Here is a 23,734-nt window from a genome sequence, read left to right on the forward strand (position 1 = left end):
AAATAGACACACGCGTTGCAAATAGACACACGCGTTGCAAATAGACACACGCGCTGCTTTCGTCTATTTGCGGCGTCACCATAAGTCCACAAACATACTTTTATAAATCATGTTAAAGACAGTGTATAGCGTCATAATGATGGCCACACCTTCATTTTAATAGTTAACCGGCAGGTGATGATCAGTTTTGGGAATGGTTTTGGTAAATGGTTTTGTATTTATATAGTGCTTTTCTAGTCTTGATGACCAGTCAAAGCTCTTGACAGTACAGTTTTACATTCACCCAATCACACACACATTCATAGAGTGCATCTATTAGCAGCACCTTGTTGTTCTATGAGGGGCAATTCGTGGTTCAGCAGCTTGCCCAAGGACACTTCGGCATGCAGATGGGGAGGACTGGGGATCAAACTGCCGACCCTCAGGTTGGAGGACGAACACTCTACCCCTCAACCAGAGCCTGCTTCCCAGGGAGGAAGCTTTCACTATCCACAAAAGAGAACATATCATTGTCTTGTTCAAGTATTAACAAGCAACCAACTCCATCACAACAAAGATATTAAAGAATGATAAAAGAGCTTGTTCACCTGCTTCAAGCTACACTCTAACTGTAGGTGTTTACTCACATAAGGGTGTTTTTGTAGCATAAAAACAAATGGAGTCGATTATCAAAGTGGGAGTGAAGGAGTTGTCTGGGAGTGAAGAAGAGCACTCCCTCTAAAGAGAACTACTACCAGACATAAATCCAAGTCATATATCCCTCACTGTCACGAAATGCTTCTTCTCCTGATCTTTGGGATGTTGCTTCTTCAGAAAGGTATGCTGATTTAAAAAAGGTTATTTCAGAGCTGCTATGCTTATAATTCATTGTGAATGTACTTTAGAGTGAATGTTGAGACTTAAAATGTCTTTGTCCAGCCCTTGTTGATATGAACATTTTAATTTTTTTAAAACTAATCTGAGATATGCCTTCCCTCAGTCTCCACTTTAAAGTGAGAGCACAATTTAGAGACATTCAGATACAGAAATGTGTAGAAAAAAACGTTCTTCTATCTAGAGCACTGGTGCATGTAGAGTCTCAAGGTGTTATGCCTGAAAGACTAAGCTTGGGGCTACCACCATATTTTGGCGGTGTTCCACCAGACAGACTCAGCTAAGGTTACAGGTAGAGTTTAGTGGTGTACTACCTGAAAGACTCAGCTGAGGGCGACAAAATCATTTCCTTTTAAAGTTTTTTATTAGGTCTTCTACTGACACGTGACACATCCCGGAAGTTGGTGACGTCGCAGAACAACAAAGATGGCAGGACTAGGAAGCAGCAACTACTGGGAAGGTAAGCGAGCGACATTAGACCCATTTTAAACACGACACTCTGTACAACCACACACGGGACACATTTCCTGCTGTAAACAGCCTGTTGGTGAGCGCAGCTGCCGACATGTTATTCCCATACGCCAGTGGTTTAAACACGTACATCGCTTCAACGGCCGGCGAAGCTAACAGTGGCTAACTCAGCGCGGTTTAAGTTAATGGTTTAATCAGTGTGGCTCCGCTTTCCGCCATGAACCAGCTCGCCACATGTCGAGTTAACGTGACAAATGTTTAAGTCAATAGATGTTAATGAACAGAAACTGCTTTCAACTGTTTTGTTAAAGAAGAGAATTGGTTCATCTCCTTGCTTTAATTCAAGTTAGTGAGATTGTTCGTTATGGTGGAAGAAATTAACAGTAGACGATATGCCATAACTATTTATCGATAATTATGACGATAAACGTCTCTAGCCAGATTTTTGCTCTGAGTAAAAGTTGTGGTTTTAAACTCTTATGTTTGAGCAGAGAAAAACAAACTCTAGCCAGCAAAACCTTTTACAAATCTTAGGTAGATCAAATATGTTATATCACTTCACCTTGCGAACACAATGTACAAGTTATGTATCGATATGTATATTAAACATTTGTTATGTTGCCATTGATGACAATTATGTTGCAATAACTGTTGATATTGTTTTAGTACTTAGAAGTCTTAGAAGAAAAATCACATATTCTTCTTAAGTAGAAAAAATCCTACCACACTTTAAAAACCCTAATGTGACCCTAACCCAAATTATTAAAGTAACCCAGTGAAGAACAGCTAGAAAAACACAACTAACATAACAAATCTGGAGACGTATAGTAACTAGAAGTAAAAGAAGCAAAACCAATACCATATGGAGAATAAAAAAAAAGGAGACACTGTAAAAATACACCATTAATACACAGTAATGGAATGAAATAAGTAGGATTGAGTTAATTTGGTTCTATCGGAGATTAACATTTATAAAACATGATTTGGTAACTTCTGGTCTTTGAGAGCAAGTTTAAGTATAACCTATCAGCAAAAAGTGGTTTTACCTGACATTTTCAATGGTAACTAACATATACCCAACATTTGTATTATATAGGTCACTGCGACGGGAATCATTTTGCACATTGTACATATTGTCAGGTGGTTTTATTTACTGTGTAACTATACTGTGTATTGTTTGCATCACCATTATAGCTTTTCCTAAATTATGATAAACAAAGTTACTAGCAACTACAGTGACAAAATACATGTAGAGCAGAGACTTACAACATTTTCAACTGAATTGTTGCAGAGATGAAGTGTTAAGTTGCATAAAATAAACATTTTGTAAACGCACATGGTTACTTTCCTCCAGTGAGTATTCATTTTTTTGTTTGTGTGTGTGTTTCAGACCTGCGAAAGCAGGCCCGACAGTTGGAGAATGAACTTGACCTGAAGTTGGTCTCCTTCAGTAAACTGTGCACCAGCTACAGCAGCTCCAGAGACGGACGTCGATCAGACACGTGAGTTAGTCTTCTGTTGTTTCCAACAGTTTTAGACAAAGTCTGTTTAGGTTCACAGTCATACAGGGTTTGAGATATTCTAATGTAGTAAGGAAATGATTTATATAATATTCTTTCACACAGACATTATTACAACATTTAGTTAAGACATTTTAAGATCATGAACAGGGAAGGAAAGGCTTTGGAGATAGTGGTGGAAGTTTGCTATCACAGTTAAGTGTTGTAAAGCAGATAACAATGTTAGTTTCCCACTTTAATGTCAAACCTACTTTGTATGCTATTTCATTAGTGTTGATAATTGTTTATCAACAAGCATTCAACTTTTCAGATTAAGTTTTTGTGCTTATCTTTACTTAAGTTTAGGAGTGTATCTAATATTAAGTGAAACAACCCGAATCAGTCATCTTTGTAACTTTTTCCACACATAAAAACTGTACAATGTTTTTAAAATTATTTCATGCATATAGCTTTTCAAATTATTTTTCTTTCTTTGATTGACTCCTCAAGGTCGGACACCACCCCACTACTGAACAACTCTACCCAGGACAGGATGTTTGAAACCATGTCAGTGGAGATTGAGCAGCTGCTGGCCAAAGTAAGTAAATTCTCCAGGGCCAGTAGAAAGATGTTAGCAAGTGTAGCACTGGATTTATGTCAAGGTTCTTTCAATGAGGAGAAAAGCAAACTGCAGACTCTGCTTCTTTATGTGGGCTAACATTCGACCCAGAATGATTTAATATAATTGAGTTCAACCTAGATCTCTACACTTTTCTGTTTCTCCTTGAGCAGTTTAAAGGCAAAAGAGTAGAATCTAATGTTTCAGTGTAATTTCTTAACGTAATGACGCCAATAGAATTGTCTGAATATTTAAAACGAATGACTTTCCTATGATACTATATATTACATCCTCAATTGAGAAGATGTTAATATAGCACACACAGTTTTATTTATGTTTTGCATATGCACCATATTGTTATCTTTTCCATCCTTGTGGCTATCCATTCATTCTCCATCCCTCTGTCAGTTAACTGCAGTAAATGACAAGATGGCGGAGTACACCAATGCCCCAGGAACGTCTTCTCTCAATGCCGCACTCATGCACACGCTTCAGAGACACAGAGACATCCTACAGGTTTGGCCTCAGATTCCTTTCAAATTTGACTATACTCCTTCTATTTTCAATACTCGTATGTGCTAAAACTTTTATTTTTCTGTAAAACATTGTAAAAAATTCACTGGCGAACACAACTATTTTAACATGAATACTTAACCTTGTTTTGTACTATTGGTCTCACCTGAGAGTGTTCTACTGCACACTCTTCATTTTCATGTTTGCTAAATTCTCAGGATTACACACAAGAATTTCACAAAACTAAAGGAAACTTTTTGGCTATACGGGAGAGAGAGGACCTGCTTGGCTCCGTCAGGAAGGATATTGAGTAAGTACTCTGATGAAGTGAGTGATATGTCCTTAAGTCATCCCCACATTTTTGTGCACTAATCAATCACATTTGATTTGTATAGCCCATATTCACAAATTACAATTCGTTTCATAGGGCTTTAACAGGGTGTGACATCCTCTGTCTTTAAACCTCAGCAAGAGTAAGGAAAAACTACTTAAAAATCCCTTTTACAGGGTAAAAATATGTAGAAACCTCAGAGAGAGCCACATGTGAGGGATCCCTCTCCCAGGACGGACAGAAGTGCAATATATGCCACGTGTAGGAAAACGTCATCAAGATTAAAGTTTTTAGAAGCATTTGATGAGGGTAAACATCCCGAAGAACAAGCCCAACATGACATGCCAAGCAGTCCTGCTGCAATCACAGTCAATGGTCAGCAACCAGCAGGACCACGATCCACCATCCGAACTAATGAACACACTGGTAAAACAAGACTGAAAGTGAATGGATTTGAATACATTTTCGTATCCATCCTGAACCATGTGATATTGTAACAATGTTTGAGAGGGTACTAGTTGGACGTCTGCAGACGGTTCTCGGTTGCCACTAGTCTAGATGACTGAGCTACTTTTACATCAGTATTTTCTCTGACACTAAAAAGTCCCTTTTACTTGTCATGATTTTATTTGCTCTGTGGTAGCAGAACATGTTACACCAACCTTCGGTTTAATCTGGACTGAACTCTACAGACAGACTTGAAAACATTAACCAGCCTGGCAACTTTACGGCTACAAACAACCCATAATGCATAACTGCAAAAGACAATAGTTCTACTGGTACTTGAATTTTGCTCAAAAAGAGTATCCTTTGTAATGAATAAACACATAATTTCCTCACTTGTGAAATAAAAGACAACCCCCATTTTTTTCTCATTTAGAAAATATATTGTCTAATATTGAAACCAATATAAAATCCTCACTCTCCAGAATATAAGAAAACTGTCTGCATAGTTTTCCGTTTATTCAGTTTATGCACTGCATATCATGACGGTTGGTAAAAAGCTGTTAGTGGCCATGGAAGAATACAAACTAAAGTATTATTCATAGTGGTGCTGTGTTGTAAACCTTATTCCTTAGAGGGACAGTTGAACCTTGACTTCCACTTGGCACACTCCTGAAAAATGTTGGCTATTAAAACTGGAGAAGAGTTATGTTCTCTCTGGCCTTGTGTGAGAAAGTGTGTCCTCTCCTCAGATTGGCTCAGTTGTGAGTCTGTGTATTGAAATGAGATGGAAGCTCCCCCAGACCATGACTCTTGTCGTTTTTTTGTAATGGCTTATTGATCTATAAGACGCAGTGGAGAGTTAACGGTGAGGACTGCAAGATTCCTATTGATTCCCCTCCATCCATCCTTTATGCAAATGGTATGCGGCTGCCTCATGCAGGCGCACACGTTCCACAGACCTCACAGTCACTGTATTAGATCATTATTTCTGATTAGACTCACATAACGCAACATTAAAATGGAGCTGAACCCCTAGTGTGTTTTTTTAATGTTAGCTTGTAAGGCTCCTCTCTGAATTAAATTTTTCCTAGTTTTTTTACTGGTAAAATTCTATATTAATATGTGGTCATTGATGAATATGCACATAGATGATTTTTGGGATATACATGCTGCTCCTTTGCGTACATTGACTAAAGTGCCTCTTTAGAATATTGTCTTCATATTGTAGAACTACTGGTATTATTGTTGCTTTTGTTTTAGTTGCTGCAGCCATCTTGTCCTTTATTACATATTCTAAAATGATTACATCCACCAAGGAGATTATTATTTTTCATGGATATTGTTGATAAAAAAAAAAAACATACATGCTTATATGGCTAATATGTATGCTTGTGTGCAGTTTGGTGCGAATACCAATACAAATCTGGATCTAGTGCATTAACATGTGGTTTATAAAGGGACTGTTGGGCCTTGGCGGAGTTATGAACTTTAGTGAGTCCCATTCTTGTTATTAGTATAATAGTAAGTAAGATCCCATTAACACCACGTTCAAGGAATGATCATGTTGTTGTATCCGTATTTTTTTTTTTTTTGCCGGCAACTTCTGTGGCTTGAGGCATAATGTTTTCAGGTTGTCTGTTTTAATCACTCAAAGATGAACTGATTGTAATTTTGTCGTTTAAGGGCCTGGTCACTGTTACCTCATTTTTTACGCTATAACTGAAGAATCTTTTAAACCAACTTCTATAATCACACGGCAGACCATTATCTTTTGATAATTCAAATTCAGGCTGCACCCAAGCAAACACATTCTAACTTTGCATCTACTCAGTAACATCCCATGAGGTCAGTGCTACATGGAACAGTTCACTCAATCTTCTCATTAAATAACACTGGTATGGATTTTCACTGACCCCTCTAATTGGCTGAGTGCTGATGATTGTAATGCGTAGAAATGAGCCAGTGTTGTTGGCCCTGTACTCAGCCTAATGATGACTAATGTGCCCTGGGGGCTGCTAATGAGAGAAGCACCTGAGCTCATATGTGAGAGAATTACAATGGCTGCTGTTACGGCAAAGTGCAATGTATCGAGTCATGACTTACTTGAGACGGTTTCTTCTGATAAGCAATATGCACCCATTCCTCCCCCATTCACCTTCTGCTGGGGGGCATGAGGAAAGATGAGAATTTGAAAAAACATGAAAGCCATGAAATGTTTGATTCTTATCATCTTTTTGTTATTGTTATTGCTGTTATGCAACTCATTAGAAAGAAATAGGTATTACTAACAGTTTTTTCCCCATTTCTTGCTATTGAGAAAATCAATTTGATAAATCCTCTCATTTTACTGTGCACATTACTCACAATTGTAAAAAGCCATCATGAGATAAATGTAAACTACAAATTTAACCTCCCCAAATCAAGAAGCAGGGATTCAATATTAAAATTGTTAAGTCTGAGACCAGTCAGTGTAGCTTAGGACTTCCATCTTAACAGCAGCATAACAATTAAATTCAGTATACTTGTGTCCATTATAATACACTACAGCATAAATTGTGTTTGAAAAGCAAAATGATATAGCCAGTTCAAATATGTGTCGACCTACACCCAGTTTTTAAATCTGCCGTTGATAAAGTAATGTATGTGTCAGCCAGGGCTGAACCTTTTCTCCTTTTCGTCAGGTAGAGGGCAGTAGAGATCTTGGGCATGGAGTAGACTTCAGGAAGCTGTTCGTTGTAGATGTTTATTAAAGTTGTTTACAATGCACACAAAAAAATTGTTAACAATTCAAACAAATAGTGAACATCGTATAATTTACCTAAATTTGCAATATGCTACAACGTTTTATTTTATTGATATTGTGCAAAGAGGGCTCTGTCAACAAAACATTCACGCACACGCATACATGTATACATTTCTTGTGCCATTAATAACAGTTCTATGGAGCTGAGCTGAGCTCCGACCTATTGCTCCCTCTGCACATGCTCTCATTTTAAATGTCAGCAACAAAAATGACAGCCAACCTGTGATTTACATTGGTGCCCTTTTTAAAAAGCCTTCCTGGAGTGAGGAAGCTGTCACTACAGGCAATTCTAGGCCCACAAAAGCAGCATCCCTGTCGGGGGGGCAGCCATGCAGCCCGGGCTGAAAGCAGCCACTGTGGAGTGTGCTGTGTGTGCACTGAATATAGTATTTCAACTCAGTGGCTATGAATGGTGCACTGGGGATGAAGTAGGCACATTTGCTCTTGGACCGCTTAGAGTTAGCTGGGTGGGGTAGGATGTTAATGGCATATGTGTGTGCAGACTCTTATCTTACACAGGTCCCCCTCCTCCCCTGTTCTCTATCTCGTTCTCTCCCAGCATCAGGGTGGGGCTGTTAAATGACCAGAAACCCGGGAGAGAGTTGGGAGTCAACTGTTTGTGGATGCTGAGAGCTAGAGTTGCATGAAAGAGCTGAAGAGACTGGGTGGTGCAATGTGTTTACTCTGTGAGTGGTATAACAAGCCATCCACTAACTTTGACTGCTTTGCTACAAATCGCTTGTATTCTTTTATTAACCTGTGGTTGTGTGGTGCTGTCAATTTGTGGATAGAAGCAGTCGTCTCTTACAAAGATAATGGTATAATTAGAATTTTACTCTGAATAATGGGCAATTTATTGGTTCTTTGTCTAATCAGTGGTTCTGCTCCTCTGGCTCCTCTGAGAACTGGGTTGTCTTGCTATGGCTCCGCTCAACAACAGGATGACTCTGCCCATCCAAGATGTGTTTTTGCAGTTTGCTTATAGGTTTAACATATTTGGTTAGCCAGGTGACTAGAAGGAACCTCTGCTTTGTAAGGCTTTCACTATGTTGGCAGCTCCTGCTGTCTATTCCCCTCTTACTACCTCCTCTTGCTCTCAACCAACACACAATGCTTATGTTGTTTTCTGTTCTGCTCGACAGCAGCCATTCTGGTGCTGTATTTGCTGTGTTAAGTTACACATAATGCAAACTGAATACGTCCTGCTGCTGCTGCTTCACATTAAAAGCTTTCCACTGTTGAACCACAGGAGGCTTTTACTGTAAAGCAAGTAAAGGGATTGCTTTCCTATTGGCGCCGTCTGCCATATGATAGAGGCTTCTAGAGGCAGAGCTAATTAAAAATAATTTGTATGGTTTTTTAAACAAGGATAAATCTGAAGGCTGGTGAAATGATTAATAGGAAAGGAAAAATACATATGGAAACCAAAATCTGTTGTCAGTTTTATCAATTTTGGGATCATATTGGATCCTTTGAACTCTAAATAAAAATAAAACGATGTGAGGAATAGCCATGAAATGTGAATCTGATGGCACACTGCTTGTTAAAACGCCAAAAAGGTTCTTAAAAAGTTTGTTGTATTTTAAAAGTCCACTGTATTATTAATTGTGTAAAATTTTCTCGACCTGTCAGAACACTAAGACTCTAGTTGAAGGTGTCGGAGCTGTGGCTCTGAAGTCTGGGTCTATGCAATGATTTTGAACTTGATGACATAACAAGGACTTGCCTCCTTGTGATTGCGCAAATGTTTTTATCACTTTCTTTTATCTTTTTTTTAACTTTGACTACAAAGCAGAGAACCTGGTTTAATGAAATGGGGGAAAAAAAGAACAAGGGAACTTGATAATAAATGCAAAATTACTGAGCATGTAGTTGAAATGTTTGCCACAGTAGTAAAGCGCATACATATAAATCTGTTTGTTCAGTAGGATATCAGATGATAAAATGAAAGATCACATCAAGATATTTGTCCTTTCGGTCGGTATCTCAGAAATTTTTCCTATTTTATAATAACATATCTGCTTTCCTTTTCCAGGACCTATAAGAGCGGATCCGGGGTCAACAACAGAAGAACAGAGCTGTTTCTGAAGGAGCACGAACACCTGCGAAAGTAAGACTCACTAGTTCAGCTTTATCATTCACTTAAGTTAAACAAAGCTGGTAACTGTAGAAACCATTGTTGTTGCTGATACAGCTTTATAAGCTCTCACACTCCTCAGCACTTCTTGTATGCTTTTACTTTCAAACAGATGGGAGACATTTTCATCATGTTGCATTCATTTATCTAGAGCTTGATGTATAATTCAGCATAGATAAAATAGAGTTGATTGTATGTGAGTGGTGTCTTGGGTAGTTATAACTAAAACCCACTCAGAAAGAATCAGGAGGGACAGATTTGGGGTGGTGGGGTCTTAAAAAGCATTTTTTTCTACTCTGACATGACTTGTCTTCGAAAGTGGCAAAAAGTTCTGCTTACTTCTTCGTACTGACACAGTAGGTCAAACCGTGATCTGCCAGCAGCCTAATTAGTGTCCTATCATTTGGCTGACTCTCAAGCACTGCCGAACAACATGAGGTGGGGAAGTTTGTGAAATCTGTGTGTGTGTACCTGTGTGTGAGAAGCCCCCCATGTGGAAAGAAAAATTAAATGTCAGCAGGGCACACACTGGCACAATGAAAACACCAGAAACTTGAGGTTTTAACATTGCATATGTTCAAGCATCCCATCTTATAATGTGGATATAAAACAGAGTGATTGGAACTCTATGTGGGTAAATGTTTGTTTTCTGTTTCAACCTCTCAGAGGAATAACACACATCTCACAGCACTCATCTCATTTAAAAACAGGCTTTACCTTCTCAGACATGACTCATGTTTATCCCTCAATTAAGATGCTATTAGAGTGACTTGTGCACTGTATAGAGCTAACTCAAAAACACAAACGCCTGAACAATACAAACACACAATTCAGTCTAATAAAATAACTACAGACCAAGAGCAATATTTAAAATGTTAAAAGTCTTATCAGTTAATCCGTGGCTCCAAGGTAATAGTTGTACCAAATATAAAGAGTTTTGGTGATATTCTATCTCTGACCACTAAATGTTACCAGCGTGTTTTTTTTTTCAAATTTACTATTTACAATCAGTAAGGTTCTTTATGTGGCAGCCCTCATCAAACTCATGGTTGTGGCCACAGGGTATGCAAAGCATGTAATCGCTGTGGCCCAAAGCTGTGAGGGGTACCATGAGGACAGCTGATCCACAGCGGCAAACATTTTGGGGGAACCTCTGTAAATTCTATGATTGGCTATGGGCTGGAGACTGCCCCATAATGTGGCCCCATGCCACCATAGCTTTTTACCCAAACCTTTAAAATTTTTAGAGGCTTCGTTGAAGAAAGTGTGTGTCATGTTTCATGTGTCATATATTTTCAGTCAGTCAGTTTGGTTTGGTGTAGGGCTGCCCCAGGTCCCTTTCTCCTGAGGCAGCCAAAGTGTCTTGAAAGGCTCCTGTTCAAACTGAACATGAAGTGAGAACGTTGTTGCAGGCAGCTGCATCACCAGCTATTAAGCTCTCGTGCCACTCCAGCAGATTTGATCAGGATATTGATGATGAAATTATTTAATTAAAACACAAACCATATTAAAGGGCTTCCCCACAACAATGACAATGACGGAAGGGGATAGATGGGATTGGAGATAAAGATCAAGTTACGCTTGATTGATCCTATTAGAGCCATAAAACAGGAAAGAGGGGCTGAGAAGTAAAGGGCATGTGTTCGTGGTCAGAGCAGTGGTTTGAAGTCTCACTTGAGGCAGAGCACGGATAGTCGCTGAAGACGAGAAATCTGGGCTAAAATGCTCATCATCTTCAGACTGTGATGGGTCTCTTTAAAACCAAGAAGATTTAAGGAAATGCATTTTGAATGATGAGACATACTTTAAGTGAACTTACATTATCTGTTTGTATCTAGAAAGAGTTTTATTCTATTTAACTCTCTGGTCATGTTATAGAGAGCTTGTCATTTTGTAGCTCAGCATGCAAATTCACTCTGCATTTTTTAGAAAGAGAAGATCTGCACACTCAATGGTCCTCTCAAAGGATTTATTTGCCAGTGACGTTTCTAGCCCGAAGGATCTTTCCCAGGCGTGTGTGGATTTTCAAATAGTTAAATATTTTCTTGATCCAGCACCCACTGAAAGATCTGGTTGTTTGGTTTTTCGGTGGAAAATGAAATGAATGAGCAATGCACATTTGCATAAGAAGTGTAGAGACTGTGTGTGTGTGTGTGTGTGTGTGTTAGAGTCTATGATATATTGGCATGTGATGGTACCAGCATGGCCAGGCTGATCAGACCGATAAGACTGATCACTTCTAAACAAACAAACCAAAAAGAGACGACGCTGCCAGTTAATCTACAACTGACTGGGGTGGTTGGCCTGTTTGCCAACTTGCTTTCATTCTCAGGAGAACCTAATCAGACAGATGCTGGGATTGATTTTTCAAATGCCTACTCTCTTGCTGGTACTGATGATCTTTGATATACAAGAGTTACTATTAAAAATCAAGGTCTGAATCAAATCATCCATTTGTAGAATGCTTGACACAGTTTAGCTTTTTGAGCAACTAAGTGTTGTTGATGCTTTTCTCAGTGTGATATCTGTCTCTCGCTACATCCCAGTATCTATTTTTCCATCTCTTTAGGCCATAAAGGTCAGTGTTCATGAATAAACTAGAGGGAGGGAGGGGGAAGTCCATTAAATGTTCATGCTGGACCAGTTCTAATGGCGGAGACCTAGATAAGGACTTCCTGTCAAACAGACACAGTGAAGTGAAGGGAATATACACTTCACATTGAAATATATTCCCTTGCATTTCATGTTGTGTTGGCTCTTTGTTTTTATTTGTCATCAAGAGCTAATGCCTGGTTTACAAATGAAGTGTGCAATTGTCCTTCAGAGGCAACTCCTCTTCCTCATGGCTCTGCATATTCATGACGTGGAGTCATCGGACAAGAGTTCTTGGACGAGAGAAAATATGCTTCTGCTCCCATCAAGTAGCATGTTTCCATTTCCATTCAAAATTTCTCACGGGATTAATAAAGTATCCATCTATCTATCTATCTATCTATCATTGTCCTTGTATGCAATTGGGCTCAACAACCAACAGTGTCCAAATTCCTCAGCGGGGCTTGGACCCTATCTGCTTGTAACCCTATCTGCTCTGTTTGTTTAATTTTAGCTGTCATGATATAAAAATTATCCTCTGCGTTTGTGTGATTCTGCAAGTATTGTACATCTATACTCAGGGCACCTTATGGCCACATGTGACAACATTAAAATAAGCAGTTTCTTTGGAGAAGGTGTCTGTCTGATCCAGTTGATTGTTAAAACAGTTGTTGCCAACCTAAATTTTTGAAATGCTGAAATGGCCAGAGTGCTCAATTGCTGCTTTGAGCTCTGAGACTGACCAAAGCTGAGTTTGGTCTCAGTTTGGAAGTTTTAGCGGTTCAGTTTGAAGTTTACATAATATGAATTTCAGACTGTTGGGAGCATTTTATATCTGAATAATTTCTCCTACCTATAAAGAAGACAAAGGTAAGCCACTAAGCCAGCTGACAAAGAGGTCCGAACTTTAGAGTACTTTGAGTGGCACGATTTCCGTTGAGTGCTTAAACCATGTTCAATGATTAGCTCGTATGTGGCAATCTATAATGATCTATTGAACTGCATTGTCCTGAGAGGGAATTATCAAGATTGAGATTGAGACCTTATCATCATCTAGTTCCAGTGAAGGAAGGGGCCTTTTTATAATTGACTCCAGTGGGTTTAAAGTGTTTTGCTGTTCATTTATATTCACCGATTGAGCTCTGGGTAGCTCAGTGTTTTATCTGCTGAAGGGTCTCCTCTTTGAACAATGATCATCTGTGAGCATTAGCAAAATGTTCTATATAACCTTACTTTTTTGTCCCTGCTGTCCAGTCACGGGTGTGACAGCCCTAGCAGCAGAACTGTCAAAGAAAAACTGTAGAAAGAGCTCCTGTCGATGAGAGCACATGCTATTCAATAAAATATGAACCTTCCCTAAACAATATTGTCATTCAGGTTTTCGTTCTCCTGTTACTTTTGTGTCTTTTATTACCTGAATGTTGCTGATATCTGTTGTGTGCTATCTCTGGCTCACAATCGTGATGAGTGTGATCAGGATGAAGGTTTTTAAATATCTGCTTTTCTTCTTTAAAATGGAACATTTTCAAAAACATAGCTTCCCAGTTCACTAGTTATCAGAGATTGTCTTTTCACGTCAGTCCTTTATTTGCCTCTCTAGGGAAGAAGTCTTCCATGAAGGTTGGTAAAAAGCAGCTTTACTCTAAGGAAAATAATAAGAATCTCATCTCCTTATAACTGACACAGTTTGCTGTCTGTAAGGGGTTTTCTGCTTGCATGAGAAAGTTATTAATGTTTCAGTTTACGTGGTTGATTGCCTCATAAATTGTGTAATAATTGAGTCAGCAGGAAACAAAGAACTAATTTGTTTCTTTGAGTGCTATTTCCACTAGTTGTGGAATTTCTGACAGCAAACAAAAAATGGCCACATGCATGTGGGAGTATTAAACAGTTGAAAGAGCAAAGAAGCTTCATATTGGGAAAGGCTATTAGCTTGGAGCTTATTAGCAATTTAATGACTGCAGCAAAACACCTCTGACCAGGGGAAACGGCAGGAACCCACTCGTGCACATATTCATGAAGGCGCTTCTGCTGCGGCTTGATGATTGACGGAACAAAACATAAATCCTTCCCCCCCCCATCCCCACCCAGCTTGTAAAACCTCCATGAATCAAGGCTCACCTCAGCTCACACCCACTCTTCTTTTCACTCCTCAGCTCATGGTTTACAAGGTGAACAATGTTGGCAGACAGACAGTCAAAGGTTTTGTTATCTCTTTCAGTTGTATGTCAGTCCACCACTGTCGCTTTTTTTCTAATAAAGAGATAAAGCCGCTATTAGGATACTGTTAGTTACTACGGGCCTTATAGTTAAATAAACATAATTTGTAGATTTTAAGGATTTTTGATATTAGTCATTTGTTTTTTTACAGAGGGAAAGATATATTTATTAGCCTGTTTTTTTACATCACAATCACCCATTTAAATTGTTCTTCGCTGCACCCCCTTTCTCCCACAATCCATTTGTACCAAACCTGCCTGCCAAGCCTCATTGTGAATTTTCTGCCAGTTGCCATTTCACCAAATGATTTTATTCCTGTAAACGGTTCGTGTTCTGTTTGACAAAGACAGAGGAGATGCTTTTACAAACAGCCGCCAAATCCCAGTTGAATGCGGAGCAGTGGTCCAAGAACAGTAGGTTGTCCAGTGTCCCTCGCGGTGTCCACAGTCTCAGTCTCGCCACACTCCCATATAATATAAATTGTGTTCTATTTCTAAAATGTCTCCCATCTTTCTCATTATCGTTTGATAACTATGTTAAATCCTAACTAAAATTAGCATTCAACAAATACATACATATCAGTCACCAAGTGAAATTCATATAAACGGGAATGATGAGTTTTTGAGATGAGGTCAGATGAAATTTGGACAAATAAACAAAGCCATTAAAGGTCAGTCCTGTTGGTCCGTCATCCGAGAGATAGACCTGCACATTACATGTCATTTAGGGACACTCAAAGTGATTACATCACAACAGCGTCGAAAATGTAATGTCCTCTGAGAGATCAGATGGTCATGATCTCCCGTCTGAATAATCTAGAATTGATGACCCACAGTCAAGTTGGGTGAGAACCCCTTAATGGTGTTGGCTGGTTTTGTAGTGTTGTCTTGAATCAAATAGTACAGTGCTCCTTCAATTTACCTTCTGAGATTATTAGATCTTCCTTGAAGTAATCATTTTTGATGAACTAAATCCTAATCTCATACACTACAAAAAATATTAAAAGAGGGAATTTCATAGTGTATACCAACGCCAAGGCATTCCATCATATTCAAATATGTCAGATTAATATAAACTGCTGGCTCAGCTCACATTCTAGCCAACAATGCATGTGCATGTGCAGGGCTTAATTTTATGTTTTCCCCTCGCTTAAAATGAAGATGGCTGCAGGGCAGAGAGGAGTCAAACCATTAATCGTGAAGAGACACTCATCCATCTTTATTTACATGTTTAACAAGTTAGCTAATAAATGGAGCGAGTGAGGGGCTGAGAAACCCCCCTCTACCTTTTGTTGGCATTCATAAGAATGCAATGAGCTGAACAGAAACCACATATTGGGCATTACAATGAGAATGTGGAACTATGAAATGCAATCCCTGCAGTTTTGCTTGTTTGGTTTGCTCTTTCCTCTCTGGAACATTATCCAAATTGATTCCAATTAACGAGTAAACTGCTGAGAGTATTATTTTTTATGAGCAACCTGAGACGTGTGTGTGTGTGTGTTTTGTTTTTTTTTCCAGTATTCACTGTTGGTCAGTAGCAAACATCTGACACTCCCTGTTTAATCATTATGCAAAAGATTAAGCTCCAGAATCTTAGTTTAGTCTAGACTGACCCAGGAGGAAAATTAAAAATTAAAAAACAATTACTCAGTGTTTCATGCAGAAGCTTCACAAAAACCCAAAATGAATGGGTCAACTGGCACATGCATACAAAGACGAAACCACACTGATGTAATGCTACTGGTTGCTATGATTGAGATGCAGAACCGACATTTACCTTTTTTGTCTGTATCAGTTTCCCTCATGTGATCAGAGCGCTGGGCCGGTTAACTCTGTATTGATCACTACCAATCGGAAACTGATATTGACCACTGCCCTCAGGTTGTTTCTTCTCATGTTTTTTTTTACCACACTGCCTCAGATCAGTAGCTAACCAGCCTCCTTCTCTCTCCTCCCCCTCCTTCTATCTTTACCTATAGCTCCGACCGACTGATGGATGACACAATAAGGTAAGACCCGCCATGTCCTGCACATATTTGAACGGGACAGCCTTTCCTCATTGTCTTTTCTACCTGCTAAACTTGTCTCAAAACACTCAGTGTACACGACATATGAAGCTAACATGGCCTAGACAGGGCCTTATTGATGTTGCTTTGACGTTTAACGTCCTTTGTTAGTTTGTTTCATCCCTGTGTCCTCCCAGCCATTCCCTTTTCAATTTTCATCCCCTGTAAAAACAATGGTCCCCTGGGTACTGTCTTGAGCAGCCATCTGATTGGTTGATTTAATCATTAAAATGGAGGACAAGTAAAAATGTTTATTCTACATTATTCTACAGCCTTCTTTATTTTCTGCAATGTTTTTCTTCATCTTTATTAAACTTTCTGCATGAGCTCAAGGGAACGTTGTGTATAAAAGTAAAGTTGTTTAGCATATTAAATGGTGCAAAGACGCATATTCTGATATTGACTTTGAATTTTAAATTAGACATGATTGTTCTTGTTCAACAGTTTATTGATAATTCAGAGAGACGTTAAAGGAAGTGTTTAACTTGTTTATTAACTTGTTAACTGTGCTTTGTCAATGTGACTAGATACTCTTCATGGTGTTCGATTCCCAGGTTATAATTCGCAGTAGACAAAAAAGATGCCCATTTCTTTTGTCATTTATTTCATAGGTAGATGATAAATTGAATGATCATGAAAGTCCAAATTATGTTCCATTCATATTAACATGAAAAGCACTGAGCAACTCATCTGATGGTCCTTTCATCTGAGGACCACTGTGACAACTCGGGAACCTAATCCTCACTTTTCTGTGGTATATACATTTATAAATTTATCTGTAAAAAGTCTAAAAAGGCCTAAATGTCTTAAACACATGTCACATACGTATGTTTAAAACAAGTTGTATTTTTAAGAATGTTTTTGAGGAGTGCATAGATTATAATGTCTCCGTATGTTGTGGTTCTGTCACAACAATAGAGCTTACTTTAATAAAGCAACAAAGTTCAACACTGAAACGATAGCTACACTTGGCTAGAACTACAGCCTGTAGTCGGGTAACCTTGTGTTTTCACGGGTTAGGTTACTTAACATGATATTCAATAATTCTGGGACTGCGATATTCCTTCATATTTTTTGTAATTGACAAAGGTACTCATTTCATACATTAGGGTCATATATGGGTCTTTAAAGTTGCAAATTTGAAACCTTCAGAGACCCTGTAATTTGTGATATTCGATTTAAATTAAAATTAATAACTGACTTCCATCAACAGGTTCTTTGACAACTTGAGTCTTCATCTCCAGTTTATTTTTAAGCAGCGATCAGTGACTAATCACATGTAACTATTGTGTGAAGTGAGTCTCTATTCTCCAGCTCTGATTCTCATGAGCTGGTTAACACTGAGATAAAGGCTTGTCCAAGTTGCTGGAGTCAGCAGGGACATTCTTCCTGACTGAGGAGAACATGATCCCCAAAAGACTGAGCCAGGCCAAGACTGCGGACTGTCCCCTCAGCAACCTCCACCCGCAGGAGATGCCATTACCTCACTCGCTCGCCCAACCCTCCACACAGTGCAGATTCTGACATCTACCGAGTGCACACATACACACTAACACAACACACAACTAATGACCCAGAAAACAAGCATGTTACAGATTTGTGGAACTGTCCCCTATTGATTGGTTTTAATGGAAATTTTTTCATAAAAATAGTCTTCGACAGAAAACACACACATCGTCACCGGTCGTTTTTGGGGACTTTTCATAAACTGTCATTTATTTCCTGAACATGTCCCTAAACATAGCCACCAATTACCTATAACCCAATCTAACCAGTGACCCAAAAATCAGGGACTTGGCATTTACCCCCAATTGGACAAACATTCCCCAGTTAACTCGTCTTTAGTTCGACATATGTTCCTTAAGGTAGCCCACTAAACACACACTTGGCCTGTTGCTCATCAACTTCATCATCCAGAAGAGTGAACACTCCAAGGTGATGTCATGTACTTGTTTTGATCAGCCTCCTGTTTGGCTCTGTCACTCAGGGATTGGAGGAGTTTGTCCAATGTCGTTGTCACCCTGCTGTTTAGGCGTTACAAAATCCTGTGTGCAGCGAAGAAAACAACTTTTTTATCAACTGTTTGTTGAGCATCACTATTTTGTAGATGTATAGGAAATTATCTTTGGTGTCCTTACCAAAGATGCAGATTCATGTGTTAACAGATTTTTGGGGACAATATGAAATTGTCTTTGTTTAATGCAATTTACAGGTGTCTCCAATGCTTGCTCTGTCACAGTTGCTGGCATGTGGCAGGATAGGTGATTAGAACTAGTTCTAATCTCAGTATGCATTTTGGCAACAGTTATTTCAAGAAATATATCTGAAGAAACTGTATCAAGCTCTTTTCATTAAGTTTTAACTTAAAATTATTGTTATCCCCTCAAATATCTTAAAAATACAATGAATGTCTGAATGTCAAGACGTTCTAGGTACATACATGTAGATCAGGTAGATGTGGAATGGTTGTTGGATTGAATTTCCCTCAAGTCAAATACTCTGGTAGTGACAGGCTCAAAAGTGGGCTCGATAACTCCTATTGATTATTTAGTGTAACAGATACAACCTAGCCTTAAACTTTTCCTGCCAACTGCCCAACGGAACTTTCCTGCTCTGAAAGTCGCTGAGGCCCCAGTTAGAGATGAAGGTCCAATCAAAGCATTTCTAGACCCGTTTAATCGTTTCACAAACACACACGTTGTAGACCCCCACATAAAGCTGCAGGAGAACATGATGATCATAAAACTACTTAATTCACAAAATAAAAGTGTTAATACGACAGCACAGAATTTTGCCATTCACCTGTTCACACCGAATTCATGTAGTATATCTATGTGCAGCACTTTCTCTATCACACATTAAACACTTTGAATCAGAATTCTTTTTATTGCCATGTATATTTGCACATACAGGAAATTGCCTTGGTGTGGTTGGTGCACTTTACAAACAACAAATTAAAAACAACAATAGCGAACAACATAACAATATAAAAAAACAACGATATTCACAGTTAAAGAGTTATGTTAAAGAGTTATGTTTGGGCTCAGTATCTTGCCCGAGGACAGCACACGGCTTCACCAGGTCTACCTCCTGAGCCACAGCTGTCCTGTAGGTGTTAAATTATGACACATTTTCATCTCCCAAGTGATTAGGTTTCATTCTTGTTATACCGGTGCCAAACAATGACGTTTTCTGGGTCTCATTGTTTTTTTTCCTCATTTGACAGGAATTCTTTGTCAAATGATTTTACCGTATATGGATAAATCCAACTTCCATTCAGGTGTCGACACCTGTCAAATATGATGAAGAGAAAAGGGAAACAAGTGTTAAAGCAAAGGGTCTGAAATGAATTCTAAAGTCATTGTGAATTTTCAGTTTGCCGAGAGATCTGTATTCCTGTTTTCTCTGTAATCATGGGGTTTCATTTAAATTGATGAGGGGAAATTATTTTCAGTTGTTTTAGAATAAGGCTGCGACATATCAAAATGAATATTGTCCAAAAGCACTGTATATTTGAAGTGATTCTGTCTCCTCAGTGACGGTTTAACATTTGAAACATCACCACCTCTGACCCTTTGAACTGACGCTCATTTCTCCTGAAACATCCCCTGGTATAATTGAATTTCCATTAAGTGGTTGGCTCATTTGCAGCCAAAGGTAATTCACAGTAATATTGACAGCAACCGCATGTGGGATTGTCACCTCAACTCGTCTTCCTCTGCCTTTTTAGTATTGCCATGGCGACCAAGGAGAACATGACCTCCCAGAGGGGATACCTGAAATCCATACAGAGCAGGGTCAACACATTGGCCAGTATCCTTTATGATGCTTCGAGTGTGTGCATGTTGCGGGGAGCCAACCTGAGGATAGCATGCAACAGATAGAGATCAATATGAAACCAAAAACTTTTCATTAAGATGTCTTCAGTTTCTCCTGCTACCCAGAAATGAAAACAAAATAACAATGAGTGAGGCCTTCTTGTGCTGATGACATCATTTGGAGCAAGAGTCGGGATCGAAGGATGGAATTGTGGTATCAAGGTCTCGCCGATACACAAACGTGACCAGCTGACAATCATGACTTTTCATCCCGTTTTATAGCATCAAATAACTAATTCAAACCATACCAACAGGAAAAATGTGCATTTGAACAAACATCAAATTACAAACAAAAATTATATTCCTGTAAGAATTGTTCACATAAGCTTGGTTATATACCACATTTTTTAGACTGCATGTGCGTGTAATGAACTTTGATTTGGTTCATTTCTCTTGGGCACTCATTACAAGATCTACCTAAAATGACAGAAACCATATATTAATAAACATGTATTTGATATGTGTTCTAACTTTTTTAATTGGCCCATCTTACATCCATTGACATGAAGGAGGTGAATTAATGGCCTATCCTGCAGTCAGCCCCCAGGGGACGATTGAGACATGTTGGCTTCGTTTTTGGGGAGCTGTCATGTCTTCCATCTTTAGAAACAGTTTATGATGAAAAGCATTCTTTGTTCTAAGATATCGTGCTACTTGTGTCCACTTTTGAAAAGCGTCTTTGTTCTGTGTATTCTAATGCCAAATTCAGGTATATACAGTTTCAAGATCTTCCTTAACTTTTGATTCCCAGACCGCTTCCCCACCATTAACAACCTCATCCAGCGAGTCAACCTGCGGAAGAGACGGGACTCTCTCATCCTCGGCTCAGTGATCGGCATCTGCACCATTCTCCTTCTCCTCTACGCTTTTCACTGAAAGCCGGGCCCAGTGAAAACTTTGAGGAAGCAGGACTGATAAGCTCTTTATAGCGTGGGACCCCTAGGAGACTGAGCTTGGTGACAGGAGGAGCCCTAAAGGCCCCTGAGCAGAAAGACACTCTCTACGTCCATTTTCGGGACAGATTTGACCAGCATGAACTACTGAACTTGTATTTAGCAGTGGGACAGATGTGGGGGCTGGTGGTTGGGATGCTCTTCTGCCAACAAGGGAACGGAGACCAAAATACAGATTTAGACTAGAGAATCTTATTTTATTGAAAAGTCACTTGGAGAGAGAGTCTGTAGCGTTGAAAGCGTGAAGACACTGCGTGTGATGCATAATTCTTTTTCACCGGTGAAAGGATTTTTAGTTTATCAGTACTTTTTAATTGATGGAGTGGGATTGATAGTTCGTCTGTGGGCTGTAAAATGTGAATTAATAAATTATTCATATCATTATGTGGAAAACAGTGTGTGACACTAATACAAACAAATCATAAAAATGTTTAATATATAATGTGAATTGAGCCTCTCATTTCTGAGTCAGATAAACTGCGAGGATAGCACAGCAGATCTCTTAAAAATTGACATCTACTGCATTTTATATTTAAAAGACATTCTGAAGCCATATTCTGTGTATTTATTATTATTATTATTATAGAAGACAGGGTTAAACTCTGGATTAAAATCTAACTTTGTTGGTGTAGTGTAGAAATATGAAATCCAGGCCGCTGTGTGAGAACTATCAATGTTTTTTTGTCTGACAGCCTCAGTTTGCGACTCGGCCAGTTTGCAAACAATTCTTAAAGGAATGAAAACAATTCTTGTTCTGTTTTACAGCACTTTCAGTTTCCAGAATATCTCACTTGCTTCAGGAGGAGGACCCTGTGTGTGTGCTGTGGACTAAATGGGGTTCAGACATGTTCGTAGACAGCAGAGGTGCTGGTACACTCAGCTCCTGAATATTTCAGCTGCTCAAACTGAACAGCACCCAAGCAGAACTAAGCACCCGGTCCACTCACTTAGAAAGGTCGAGCTACAGTTACGTAGAGTTTAATCTTTATTCTGAGACAGACGGTCTGGTGCTCTGCGTCTGTGAAGAAAAACCGACAGCTATTTTAAGCAATGTTTTTTTAAGTGAACAGCAGGGCTGATGTCCGATGACGGCCTGCAACACTTCCCCAAGAAATATCAGATAAAAGTGGTAAATTGTCCCAATTGAGGGGCCGCGTACTTCGAAGGGCACGTTCTATGCTGCGATCCACGTCACCAGCTTGTCAAGCCCTTAATGTTGTTGCCTAGGAACAAAAATACAGTTGGACACGATGTGAATGTTTTATTGCTCCTTGTTTTAATGTTTTTTAACATATTGAAGCTGTTCTGTGTATTTTAATCCTGATACTCAACCATTCGGACATCTCCTTGCTTGCCAGCACCATTACGTCTTGGAAAAACAGTTCATAACCAAAGCGTAATGAATCATGGGATAGTTTGGTCTGGGACGGATCCACTCGTTGAAGCCTTCTGGATGGGTGACTGTGACACAGTTGGTCTTCAGATGCAGCCTCCGGAGGGTTCAGCCCATGAATGGACACCAGGTTAAAGCAACGAAGCCCAGTTTGTTGGCAATATAGTCTACAACTTGGAAGGTGCTCTTTACACAGGAAACCCAGACTGAGACTTTACCTTTAATGGTTCGTACTGAGGTTTCCTTACACAGCTATGTTGTATTGTCAGAGCTGCATCAGTCCACTACACTCTGTAGTGTGTTGAGGGAGGGGGCTTGGAAAGTGATGAACGGTGTGTCTGCTCAGAGGCACAATGGTGTATCGGGACCTGCTGTATCAGCTATGTCCTCGGTTTAGATAATTATAAAAGCAACAACTCTACATAATAGTGCAATCCACTGCAACAGTAGTTAAGACTGCGGCCTTAAAGTGGAGCAATATCAGTACCTTTCATTGAGTCTTAATAAAAGACTCACTTATAAACACTTATATAAAACTAAATAAGTAATCAAAGCCATATTTGCTGGAACTAGCACTACCTAAAATGGCTAAGATGACCAAAACTATCAGCAAGAAAAATATATTTTACTTTTTAGGTTGGTTCATGTTCCGTCCACCAACATGGAGGAGGTATAGGGAGCCGTCATTCTGGGAATATATTATGTCATCCATCTTTATTTACAGTCTGATTTCAACGACTGTCAATTGGATTGCCAATTTTTTTTCTGTAGCATCATCAAGTTAAATTTGTCATTGGTTTCAATAATTGTAATAACTGAAAAACTAGTGACATCCCCCCATCCTCAGCTGTATGTTGTATTCAGAGCTAAATGGGAAATTTTAAACTAAGTTAAATGATGTATACAATTATTATTTATTATTATTACTATTATTAAA

The 23,734-nt window shown here is 39.1% G+C and overlaps 1 protein-coding gene across 1 annotated transcript; it reads left to right on the forward strand.

The window, feature by feature from the left end:
• Positions 1-1,231: 1,231 nt before the first annotated feature.
• Positions 1,232-21,957, forward strand: gosr1 (golgi SNAP receptor complex member 1). Its single transcript, XM_062385912.1, has 9 exons — positions 1,232-1,333; positions 2,735-2,846; positions 3,354-3,441; positions 3,871-3,978; positions 4,194-4,285; positions 9,592-9,666; positions 16,487-16,516; positions 20,304-20,386; positions 21,203-21,957. The coding sequence occupies exons 1-9, from the start codon at positions 1,300-1,302 to the stop codon at positions 21,325-21,327; spliced, it is 747 nt and encodes a 248-aa protein (XP_062241896.1). The 5' UTR covers positions 1,232-1,299; the 3' UTR covers positions 21,328-21,957.
• Positions 21,958-23,734: the final 1,777 nt, after the last annotated feature.

The sequence above is a fragment of the Platichthys flesus genome, chromosome 4, assembly GCF_949316205.1.
Source record: "Platichthys flesus chromosome 4, fPlaFle2.1, whole genome shotgun sequence".
NCBI lineage: Eukaryota > Metazoa > Chordata > Actinopteri > Pleuronectiformes > Pleuronectidae > Platichthys > Platichthys flesus.